Genomic DNA, 12550 nt, shown 5'->3' with positions numbered 1-12550 from the left:
GAAAAAGGTAACAAAACATTTATTGCAAAATCTCAGTTATTTATCACAGATGGTAATTTGGAATATTGGTACAGATTTTAGCAAGGATTATGATTGGCTTTTGTGGGCCACATAAAATTATGTACCAAACCAGATCTGGCCCTCGGGCCTTTAAGTTTGACACCTACTGTATGTTGTAAAATAATAATAATAATAAGTCACGGCTGTAAAGTTAGATTTTTTTTCCAGTATTTTTATTTCATTTTATTTATTTTTTTTTAATAAAGGCTTTACTCCCACCTCTTTACTGAGTCATCAAACGACATGCTAAATCCACAGGGCGCATAGACTAACCCAATTCTTTCCTTGCATGAGCAAACTAAGGTGCCAGGGTGTGAGAAAAAATATTTTTTTGCTAATCTGTACCCACAGTTTACTAATCCGTTCCCACAGTTTACTAATCTGTACCCACAGTTTACTAATCTGTACCCACAGTTTAGCAAACTGCTTGCGTTCCGTCGTACACACAGCCGTATAGCTGTCGTTTGTAAATTCAATTAGGAGGTATATTGTTTCTAGAGCGTAGTGCAATGCTTTGTGAATCACATTTAGAGCAGTCATGGCGTGTTTTATTTTCACTTTCATCTCCTTATATCAAATGGAAATAATATTGCTCTAGTTCTATGGTGTTGCTTAAGCAGTTTGAGCAGCTGCGAATGGCTACAATTAGCCAATGTGTTTATTTTCATTTTTCGTGCGTCAAATTCATTTGCAACCTTTTTCGCTCGCCACAAGCAATCACCCTATTGTCATTATAGGGAGGCGGAATGCAAGCGGTTTGCTAAACTGTGGGTACAGTTTATTTAACTGTGGGTACAGATTAGTAAACTGTGGGTACATATTACTAAACTGTGGGAACAGATTACTAAACTGTGGGTACAGATTAGCAAAAAAAAAAAAAAAAAATTCTCATACCCTGGCACCAGAGAGGCTCCGTAAAAACGCAATGCAAGATGCAGGTTGTTATTTTTTGTTAGTTTTTTGTTTTTGTTTTTGTTTCAGTCTTTGTCAGTTATTTAATATTTGACATCTAAATTATTTAATATTAGATGTCTTTGATTGTCCATTTTTGGGCGGGGCCCCGAGGACGTCTCGAAAAGAATACGCTTTTACGCTGAAAATCCACAAACAGGAAGCGTGCTACGTGCGTCGGTACGTCAGTTATTCGTCACATTGAATTTGTTACTACACTGACAGAGCCGCTTCACATCAGCGGGAGGATTGAAGCGGCCAACTTGTTAAACACCACTTGAAAGGTAAAGTTTACTCGTATTCATTTACTCATATTGTTTATATTTTTATTTTTAATGAATCAGTGTTGTTCAGGTGTACTGCGTTCGTCGCGTCACGCTTGTCTTCGCGACACATTTTTAGTAGAGAAGCTAAAGATTTTCCTGAAGTTGGGTGTCGTGTTGGCAGAGGTAAAATAAGGTTCCCCCGGGCAAACTAGTCAGCTACCCACCTCGAAGGTAACATTCACTGTGTATGTGACGAATACTACGAATAATTCTTCATCGGCACGGATGAGGTGGTGCTAAACCGTGCTGGTTGACTCACACACGGTTTGTAGCCAATGATTCAAAGAAATCCCTCAAAGTCTGTGTGTGTGTGTGTGTGTGTGTGGGGGGGGGGGGGGGGGGGGGGGGGGAAACTTGGCTGTAGTGGAATGAAAGGCTCTTTATCTGACCTGGCTTTCACGGTTCGACTGGCACTGTAGGTGGGATTTAGCGCTTAAGCGCTAAGTAAGTATATATTTCATACAAGTCCCAGATTTTAAGTGACTCTGGCAAACGTGAAGCTGGTCAAGTCGAGTCCCCGCTAAATTTCTGTTAAGTCAAGTCGTAAGTCAAGTCATACAAGCTTGGTCAGTATGATGACAAAATGTTTTTGGGCTGATTCTAATAAGTACATGTATAACCATTATTTACACTGGTAAAAGAATAATAATATAAAACACAAATATTCAGTGGGCAATAAATACAGTTCAAATCTGGAAGTATAATTTTTTTTTTTATTAAGTGCAGTAGAATAAGTCTTTTATATCGACAACATATATTGTTATCTCAGACATCTCTATTTACGTCTGTTTAGTCATCAAGTGGGAAAAAAATGGCCCGACAGTGACATTACCAAGAGCTGAACGCTCCTCCAAAACTGATGAAAAAGAAAAACTGGTCAGGGAGGCTGACAGCAACACATTTGTCTCTATTATTCTTTCATAATAATTCCTTCTATGTGTTATCTTCATAATTGGCTTGCTAAAATGAAGACTTACCAGTTAGGAGAATTGAATCACTGTTTTATTCAATGATATGATGAAAGTTGTCGCAATACTTTTTTCCTCTATTATACCTTTTTGTATTGCTGGAAATTAATTAAATGCTAACCCTTTCAGTGGTTTCTTTGTTATCTTCACATTCACAGATGTTCCAAATAAAGAGGATCTGTTGTATTGGTGCTGGCTATGTGGGAGGTCCAACGTGCAGTGTGATTGCCCAAATGTGTCCCGAGATCACAGTGACTGTTGTCGATATCAACGAGTCCCGAATCAAAGCCTGGAACTCTGACACGCTTCCCATATATGAGGTATGGTGTCAACTTTATTTCATAGTGCAGTGCAACTTCCATAGTTGAAGACGATACCTTCATTTCTGCTATAACACCAAATAATTTATTTCAGGCTCAAACTGTTATAAAAACATAATTAACTGCATACTCAAGATTTGAAGTTGCACATTAAACATTTTTAAGTGTCGTACAAATCTAAAGAGAAATGAATCCCTTTCAAACTGAAATAAAGTAAAACTGTTCACTAGAGAGTGACAAGGGAGTGGATTTTCACTCACGTCCCATCCCACTTTCACAGAAGAAAAAACAAAAAAGTCTGTCCTGTCCCGGTGAAAACGATTCCCATCCCGTCCTGCGACCATTTTGGAAGTCAGCTTTGGGGAATTTTTTTTTAGCATTTTACATTTTTATTGAGTAGTTTCCCATTTCTCATGGACTCACTATTTTCAACTTTTTTTTTTTTTTTTTTTTCTAACATCACTTATGCTACCAGCTTTTTCAGTTGGTCCAGCAAATGATCTTGCCACACTCGTTTTTTGGGTGCGGGAGAGCATAATGACCGTAATTGCTGATGTGTATATAGTCATCTCGGTTGGCATACTGTAGTATTTCTTATGACGTAAAGATTGACACTGACTCAAGATAAAATTTGCATAACGTTTTCCTGTAGAAGAACAAGGTTTGAAACAGGCAGCGGCTGACAAAACAGGTAAATTATATCACTCCCAAATAAGACAAAAAAAAATGGCAACAATACCACAGCAGAAATTCAAAACAGTAAGAAGCAGTGAAATGAAATTTGACAGCTCACAACTTCAAATTTGTTTTCTTTTTATTAGTTCAACAAAATATTAACTGCTTTGAAGGGAGAAGGAAAGCCTGTCATCCACCACATTTGAGAAATGGCAGGGAGATGGGGAGAAAAAAAAGAATTGGGGACATGGAGATATTTTAAGAACATGTGGCACAGTAGGTACATTACCGCATGTCAGAGAACTTGGAATAAGTTGGAAGGATAGGCCTGAGTTGAGCCTTCTGCTAACATGTTAGACTTGTTGGTTGAACTCCAAACTGTACCACTTTTGAAGTGTTGGACAAAGGGTGTGCTATGAAGAGCTTCACAATACCCCACTGGTGAGGTTTAATAATTCATCATCCAGATAAGTGGCATGCACGTCACTTGCTGATAAAGAGCGGCTGCATGCCAAGCTTCCTTTTATTGCCTTGCCCGATTTTGAAAGGTTTTCGCTCATCATAATAGCCGGGGTGTGGTTGGAAGTGTTGAGCTGGACAGAATTCGAGAGGGGCTTCAGTTGAGTAATTGTCGTCATGCAACCATTTGTGACCAGAGTATTTCAACACTGGGGTGAAAAAAAAAAAAAAAAAGAAAAAAAAAAACACTTCCAGATGCCTTGTAATTACATCATTGTGACGAGTGTGCGGTTGTGACGACCCCCCTTCCCCAAAATGATCTCTGTTTCTCTCCACGCAGCCTGGCCTTAAAGATGTGGTCGAGTCATGCAGGGGGAGGAACTTATTCTTCTCCACAGACATTGACTCAGCCATCAGGGACGCCGACCTTGTTTTTATCTCTGTGCGTTTTCCGGTCACACTCGCGCACAATTCTCAGCCTCTTCACTTGACTTCAAACTAAAACAAACGCCAATGTAGGTAAACACCCCCACCAAGACCTACGGCATGGGGAAAGGCCGCGCCGCAGACCTCAAATTCATCGAAGCGTGCGCTCGGAGGATCGTGGCGGTGTCTGACGGCTACAAGATTGTCACCGAGAAGAGCACCGTCCCCGTGCGAGCTGCCGAGAGTATTCGACAGATCTTCGACGCCAACACTAAGCCCAGCCTCAACCTACATGTGTGTATTAGTGTTTGTTATTATTGAAAGTCGGTCTCTCCTATGTTCTCACGATGGCCCTCTGCTTCAGGTGCTGTCCAACCCAGAGTTCCTTGCCGAGGGAACGGCCGTGAGGAATCTGAAGGAGCCCGACCGTGTCCTGATTGGTGGGGATGAGACGGCAGAGGGTCAAAGAGCAATCAGAGCGTTATGTGCCGTGTATGAACACTGGGTGCCCAAGGCCAGAATCATCACCACCAACACGTGGTCGTCAGAGCTGTCCAAACTGGTGCGTCTTGGGGCTAATAATAATAATAATAATAATAATGATACTAGCATTAAAATCGGATAGCACGAGTGGTAAACATGTCCGCCTCATAGTTCTGAGATTCGTGGTTTGAAACTCTCGCCTCCTTTATTAGAATCTTGCTGAGAGCTGTCACCTTCAAATAACTTGGTTTATTGCAGGCAGCCAACGCATTCCTGGCGCAGCGAATCAGCAGCATCAACAGCATCAGCGCGCTGTGCGAGGCCACCGGGGCTGATGTGGAGGAGGTCGCTAAGGCGGTTGGCATGGACCAGAGGATTGGAAACAAGTTTCTCAAAGCCAGCGTGGGTAAGAGAGGCAGCGCCATGAACTTTTGAGAACATGCATTTATAGAAAAGGGTGGCGGTCTTTGTGGAGCCTTAAAATTCACACGCAAATGTCAGTAAAAATGTTCGAGGTTGAATCACCACCATGAACATATCGTCGCTGTCCTGTGAAAAACACATATTTTTCAATTTTTTTTTCGATTTTCACGTGAATGCGATAACGCGGGAACGCCATTCAAGTAGAAATAAGAAAAAATGGGGAAAATGGATGTGTTTTTTCACAGGACAGCAACAATATTTGACTTTTTCATTGGCATTTGTGCAACACCAAATAGGGCCGGTTTCAACAGGAAGAACAACGTAGTTGTCAACTCAGCATGTGCAACTTTTATTTTGGTGTCATGCGGAGGTGCAATGATTAATTGTCAACTATCGATAAATATTTAGAAAATTGATCATTCAAAGTTAATTAGAAATTGTCCAAATCCTCAAAAATTTCAGCCACTGAACAATGTCACATTTCTGTAATCTTCCATGAAAGCAGACTGATTATCTTTGTGTTTTTTCAAAATAAGCAATAGCGATTTTAAATCATTATAAATATGTACATGCATAGAATATTTATGTATTGTATTATGCATCCGATTTTTCTCAAATTAAAACAGAATACACACAGACGTCTGTATACATCAGTATGCAGTATTTTTTATTTATTTTTATTTTTTAACTCAAAATAAGCACAGTACATTTTTTCCATTCTTTTTTTTTTTTTTTTTTTTTTATTAATAATTAAGTCCGATGATACACATATTGAACAAGGCATTGTGTATTGGTCCATCTCAGAATTTTTTTTTTTTCATGTCATTGTTTTTTGTACTGAAACTCTTTGTGGGTTTTAAGCATAAAATTAGCCAATACACACGACCTATGGCCTTGACACATTGATACAGTGTTCTGAATTACCGGTAACACCCGCCAAATGCGGGTTAAAATTCAGTTGTGTGGGTATTATTAAAAACTTAGTCGCCAGTTTGGCCGGTGAAGCATCGTGGCAGTTAGATATGCAGAAATTTCGACGCCTAGTTTGCCGCGTATGAGCAGCATGAACAAAGAACTACCAAAAGGAAATGAGTATCCCCGGAGCCACGGCGCAGGTTGGCAGCAGTCCGGCCCGGCACGTAGGGCCATGTGGGCCGATCCGCTTTCCACGGCAGTGACTCTAGACACGCGTCGGGCCGTTTCCGCGGAGCTCCCCAGCTGCGGCGGTTGACCTTCGTGGTGTCGGCCATCCTGCCCAGACTCAGGCTTTTTGAAAACTATGGCTAAACTATGCTTGACTTAAAAAAAACAAAACAAAAAAAAAAACTAGCCTTCTGCTTAATGCAACACGGCATTCAGTATCAAAGGAGGTTGCCCCCAACAAATATGATAAAATGCCACCGCATGTCCCGTCTGCGACATTCCTATGCAGCCTCTAATTTCGGCTACGATGTTCACCCTGGCACCACAACGACTGCGCCGAAGTCAGAATCGGGTAAGTACACACTAAAAACAGTCGGGTCAAAAATAACCCAAATTGGTTTATTTTTAACCCAGTCGCTGGGTTATTATAGCGCCATCCTAAGAGTAGTTAATTTCACCCAGCAGGGTGGGTTGGTCAATTCAACCCAGCAGTTGAGTTCAATATTTTACCCAAATGTTTGATCAAATCAACTTCAATTCTGGGTTGTTTCAACTACATGTGTTGTTATACAGCCATGGGAAAAAAAATGAAGAGACTATTATGTTTCCTTCAATTTCTTTTGGATCAATTGACAAACTGACATGAAAGAAAACATGGAATGCATTAAAACACCAATTTTGGCAGCATAAAGCCAGAGCTATTTATGTAAGAACTTGAAAATGTCTCGCTTGGCTCTTAAATTCAACTCACATGAGCTATTTTTGCCATCATTTAATATATTAGTCAAAACAAATGCACTAGGCATTGTACTAGGCATTTCAAATGAAAATGAAAACTGGAGAAACAAGTGTAGTCTCAAGTTTTTCCCATGGCTGTATATTGTCCCCAAACGCTGGGTCAGATTAACTACAATTCGGGGTTGTTTGAACTACTGTACATATTTTTTGGGGTAAGTAGTAATCTATCCAAATGCTAGGGTACATGAATACGCAAAAATGAATTCTAATATATTACAGTAATAGCTGTTAAGGATATTTATTGCATTAGATGATCATTCCTCACTATTGAAACGGTTCGGCTACAAACCGGTAACAAAATATATGCTGGATTTGCTCAGTCTAAGCATGTATTTTGCGATAAACAGCACTAGAATCGTTAATCAAATTGAATGCAAAATATTGATGAAATCAACTTTGTCAGGAACAAGAAATTCTAATCAGTGTCAGACAAAACAGTGAACAGTATCGGCGCCAAAGACGTAGCAGAATTAGTGCAAAAGAAGTACCAACAGTCAGATCAAGGTGAGCTAACAGCCTGCAAACACTACAAGCTGTTAACTCAATTTACAAGCACATATTCAACTTTCGAGAAAAGTGGTAAGATTTTGGGTAAGCTTTGGACATTCCTGGCATTTTATAGACAACTGTTTGTATTAATCCCCACACGTGTTGGCAGTGCTTTGGGTATTGGTGGTAAGGGCATTGCCTCGATGTGTTGGCCTCATTGAAGGGGAAGTCGACTAAAAAATGTTGAGCCCGCTACTGTAAACGCGGCGTTCTGATTAATATTGCGTTTGTGGAGTATGAATTAAGCAGCAAAATCCACCCGTTTTTCTCCATCTCAGGGAGCGGCCATTTTGCCACTTGCTGTCCACCGAAAATGACATCGCAGTTGCTCAGGAAATGACCAATCGCGGCTCATCTTGAAAACGTCACACGACCAAACTCGGAAAACGGGTCAAGTGTGATTGGCGACTGCGATATCGTTTTCAGTCAACAGCAAGAGGCAAGACGGATAAAAAAAAAAAACGGGTGCTCATTGCTTGTTGAATTCATATTCCACAACACAATATTATTCAGAATGCCGTGTTTGGACTAGTTAGGGCGCATAGAATATTGCAAAGAATTTTTTTGGGGTTGACTTCCCCTGTAAGATCAATTCTCCACCATGTTTTTCTCAGGCTGAAAAGGAGAGAATGCAAGAGAGCAAGTGAGATATTATGAGTAAGGACCAAATGTGCACAAATCAGTTAACAATCAACATGATGTAAAAAGGCATGCGGCCCACCTATCTGTCCATCCTATTTGGCCGAGGCAGCCGGGTTAGGTGATGAGGTATGTGGGCTGAAAATGCTTTGTAGATTGAGAAGACTTCTCTTGACTCAACCGCATATAAGGTCCAAATGGGTTCCAATACAAAAAAGTATAGTCGTAAAGCAAACCTGTGCATGTACACTGTACAAGCATTCTTGTGCCCGGGAATGACAGGTATATATGTTGGGTGACTTAGGTGATTATTGTTGACGTAGGCCAAGCTGCCTTCTTTAACAGTTGTCTTATTTGTTTTTCAGCCAAATGTATAGAATTTAACTGGAAGAGAGGCTCGGCAGCTCTCTGTTAGTTTGTAGGAAGACAGACAGGCATCAATAAATTGTGGGATGGCATACCTGTCATTTCTGTATCCAACTAAAATGAAACCTAAAACCCACAGCAAAGGTGCACAGGTGGCGCCAACGTCTATTTGTGGCAGGCCTAATGAATTTACTGGTTACACTGCTATATTTGTGATAATTACCGTATGTAAGGCTTTACTAACATACGTCACACAGTACGAGCTTGTATCCAGTACACAATACATGTCAATTGCGCTGCCTTTATATTAGGGAGATTGAATTTGCCTAGAATTGTACTTAAACTGGCCAGTTACCTGGCTAACTAGCAAGCTAACTGGCTGGCAATTTAGCCATTGAGCTAACAAACCAAACCTGCCAGCAAGCTAACTCTCTGGAAATTTAGCAGTTAAGCTAAGGAACCAAACCAGCTAGCTGGCTAGCTGGCGAGCTCGAAACTAACATGGCCACAGAATCTTAGAATCGGAGGCGGAATTGTCTATATTCAAACGATGCCCAACCCTACCTGGCAGTGACTCCTACGTTTCTAATCAATACTGTGCCACGGTGCTAGCTTAACACGGCCTTTGGCTGCGGGAATGCCGGTAATTCACGCTACACGCTAGAGTGCAACCAGTGCGAGAAAAAAACAGAGATAGATGGTACACTGTGATTTTCTAGGCATGATGTAAAAGTGATGATTTGATGATGTCAGCACTGGCAGAGAGTTATATTTAAAAAAAAAAAAAAAAAAGTGATGCATATTGGTACTTACCTGTTTCCTAATGTTGTGAGAATCAACATGATTAGTGACTTCACATAAATAATCATAAATTAATTACAATAACACATAATATGATTAAAGGTTGGTGACCCCCGCTTTCGAGAGTCACATTGGCTGGCGATGGGGGGATTAAAAGTTCATTAAGAACCCTGAATACATATCATTGTGCAGGACGCTTTAGAAACAATGCGTTTGGAACAAGCTTGCTTGTCACCGAAACATTTCCACTCGTTGAACTCGTATCTGAAGCGCAGTCGTTTCGATGTGTCACAATTGCTAACCTGTCTGTCGTGTTGTCAAAATTTTTTGTTGAGAGAAAAGGCTTCTTCATTATAGGTAAGGTAAACTTATTTCGGAGTATCTTGGGCTCGCCTCTCCCTCCAAACTAGCAATGAAGACAAACCTGCCGCTCTGCCTGTGCGTGCGAGTGTCTGCGGTTTTGTTACTTACAAACCCCAAAATGTAGCTTTGTCTCCTGTAATGTTCAGAAAACAAAGCCCATCTTTTTCACCTGATAACTGATCAGCTGACAATCATTCGTTCATTCATTCATCAGCGTTTCAACGTATGTTTGTCTGAGTATTCCATAAAATAATAATAAAGATTTTATGATTGACAGTTTGACCCTTGAGCAGATTACCGTTATGTCAAGTTCCATTATTTCCAATGTGGGGGAAAAAAAAAAAAAAAATCTATATTGTAGGTTGACACCTGCCCTGGAATGTGCACAGTGGACCCTCCAAGACGCGTCATACTCAAGACCTGCCACTTCATTTTCCGTAGCCTGCTAAAGCAAATTATGCGCGTCTACTTCCTGTCCTGTTTCTTCAATTTGTCTTCGCGTTTAAATCCGTTGTGACGAACCACTTTTTAAAACACATTGAGCAATAGCTGAGCAAAACCGTTTTCCTTAACGTGTGATTTCAAAGCTAGTCATCCTTCAACCTGCTGTTTCTATACAATAATATACTCAGGTGATCGTACATTTATATGGGTTCACAGTCATAAAAGCCTTCTGAGGAAAACGGTAATTACCATATGTCTCGTGATAAAAAAAAAAAAAAAACGAATGACACACCAGCTCCAAGGTCTCTTGCAATCTATTCTGGGTTCGGTGACGCCGGCTGACTTCGATGCTCTTCAAATTTGGGAAAAACATTTTTTTTTTTTTTCCAAATTAGAAGAAATAATGTGGCAAATTGCATTGTTCCCCGCCCAAAACGGTTGCAATTATGACACCATTATTAACTGCACGCATCTTGTATCTCTTTTCCAGGTTTTGGTGGGAGCTGTTTCCAGAAGGACGTGCTCAATCTGGTGTATCTGTGCGAGGCCCTCAACCTCCCCGAGGTGGCCACCTACTGGCAACAGGCAAGGACAGCAAAGCTTTCTAATCGTGTACTGGAAATGGTCATTTTATTCCAATCGCCCCCCCCCCACCCCCCACCCCCCACCCCACCCAAACCACTCAGGTGATCGATATGAATGAGTACCAAAGGCGGCGGTTTGCCTGCAGGATCATCGACTGCCTCTTCAACACGGCGACGGGCAAGAAAATTGCTCTGCTTGGCTTCGCTTTCAAAAAAGACACAGGCGACACAAGGTCAGTTTGCCACCGCCCTTGTAAACGCCTATGCGTTAATCATGAACCAGCCATTGTGCGTCTGTGACTGGAGCAAACTGGTTCTTTCAACCTCAACCCACACTAACTTGCTAATTACGAGGCTCGTACTTTTCCACGTAGCCTGATTACTTCCTGTTGTGTGTGTGTGTGTGTGTGTAACCTCAGAGAGTCATCCAGTATTTACATCTCCAAGTATCTGATGGATGAAGGGGCCAAACTATTCATCTATGACCCCAAAGTTCTTAAAGAGCAAATCATTCAGGACCTCTCGCATCCCAGCATCTCCGAGGAACCAGAAAGAGGTACGGTGTATGCCGTGTGTGACTTTTGCCTGCTAAATTGCACTGCACAATGGATTCATTCTCCTTTAATTGTAATTAAGGGATCAAATGAGATCAAAGCGGGTGTCCTCCTCCTTACAGCATTGTGTTGGCTGATTAGTGTATACTAATAACTTTGGGGGGGGGGTGGAATGCTGACTCACAGTTCTGACTTCAGTTTCAGAGCTGGTGACTGTGACCACCGACCCTTACGATGCTTGCCAGAGTGCACATGCGTTAGTCATCTGTACCGAGTGGGACATGTTTAAGGTCACTAATCGCAGTTTTTTTTTTTTACTTGCTGCCTATAATTGAAGAGAGAAAAAAAAAAATGGTCACGCTTCTCATGTCACCACAGGAGCTGGACTATGAGAAGATTTACAAAAAGATGCTGAAGCCTGCCTTTATATTTGACGGTCGCAGAGTGCTGGACCACCTTCACGCACAACTCCAGGACATCGGCTTCCAGGTGAGAAACAAGCCAGGCGCGGATACGTTTGCGTGATGGAATGCAGCGCAACCGCCCGGGTAGAACGCACTTCGGGGAAATCATCCGCGCATGCGTGTCATGTTTTTTTTGTTTTTTTTTTCCTTTTGCAGATTGAGACCATTGGAAAAAAAGTGGTGGCAACACGAATCCCCTACACCCCCGCTGCTGTATGTCCTCGCATCAGTGCCAGCGAGCCTCCTGCCAAAAAAGCCAAAGTCTAAAAAACTGTTGGCACGGAACACATTCCTCCCTCAACCTTGTAATTGGACTCTTGTCAAATCCTGCCTTATCATCGAAAACAAGCCAGACCAGCCATGTGACTTATGACGCCGCCATTAATGGGCTGACGAGTGGGCCCAAATTTCGACTGTGATCATGTTATGGTTGAACCTTTTCAAAAACTCACCATTTTGATTGAATACGCGCGTATTTATCAAGCGGTTTTACATCGTTAAGTTAGTTAAACATGCCTTGACGTTAGTGTACTTTTTACAGTCGCATTCCAAATGCTTTTAATACGATTATATATTTTTTACAAATCATAATGCTGTACGCGGCTGCAGTAGTTGTGACTAAAAGGGCCAATGCAATAAAATGTCAACGTCCTCAATGTGTGCTTGTCAAATTCAAAATGTAGCACAGGTTTTGATTAAATCACAAACTGGGTTGAAGGTATCATAAACGTTCCTTCTGAAATAAGAGGCACTT

General features: G+C 41.4%; 1 protein-coding gene across 2 annotated transcripts; it reads left to right on the top strand.

The window, feature by feature from the left end:
* Positions 1 to 1153: 1153 nt before the first annotated feature.
* ugdh (UDP-glucose 6-dehydrogenase) lies at positions 1154 to 12448 on the top strand. 2 transcript variants are annotated; one of them, XM_086033089.1, is made up of 13 exons: positions 1154 to 1295; positions 2464 to 2625; positions 4100 to 4201; positions 4279 to 4479; positions 4550 to 4747; positions 4927 to 5074; positions 6524 to 6586; positions 10685 to 10779; positions 10881 to 11011; positions 11198 to 11334; positions 11531 to 11622; positions 11711 to 11821; positions 11953 to 12448. In XM_086033089.1, exons 2-13 carry the CDS (start codon positions 2464 to 2466, stop codon positions 12061 to 12063), a joined length of 1551 nt encoding a protein of 516 aa, XP_085889215.1. In that variant the 5' UTR covers positions 1154 to 1295; the 3' UTR covers positions 12064 to 12448. The 2 variants fall into 2 exon arrangements, with proteins under 2 accessions (XP_085889215.1, XP_085889216.1); XM_086033090.1 differs by lacking the exon at positions 6524 to 6586.
* The last annotated feature ends 102 nt before the right edge of the window (positions 12449 to 12550 follow it).

The sequence above is a fragment of the Filicampus tigris genome, chromosome 6 (genome assembly GCF_054856515.1).
Source record: "Filicampus tigris isolate MCC_2025a chromosome 6, RoL_Ftig_1.0, whole genome shotgun sequence".
NCBI lineage: Eukaryota > Metazoa > Chordata > Actinopteri > Syngnathiformes > Syngnathidae > Filicampus > Filicampus tigris.
Note: the sequence above shows the minus strand (reverse complement) of the source record. Positions and strands in the feature narration are given on the sequence as shown.

Bases quoted from the DNA above. Each gene is read 5' to 3' on its own strand.
- ugdh (XM_086033089.1), top strand. From the start codon at position 2,464: ATGTTCCAAATAAAGAGGATCTGTTGTATTGGTGCTGGCTATGTGGGA. The intron at 2,626-4,099 runs GTATGGTGTCAA...CTCTCCACGCAG, and splicing joins ACACGCTTCCCATATATGAG to CCTGGCCTTAAAGATGTGGT. The intron at 10,780-10,880 runs GCAAGGACAGCA...CAAACCACTCAG, and splicing joins TGGCCACCTACTGGCAACAG to GTGATCGATATGAATGAGTA.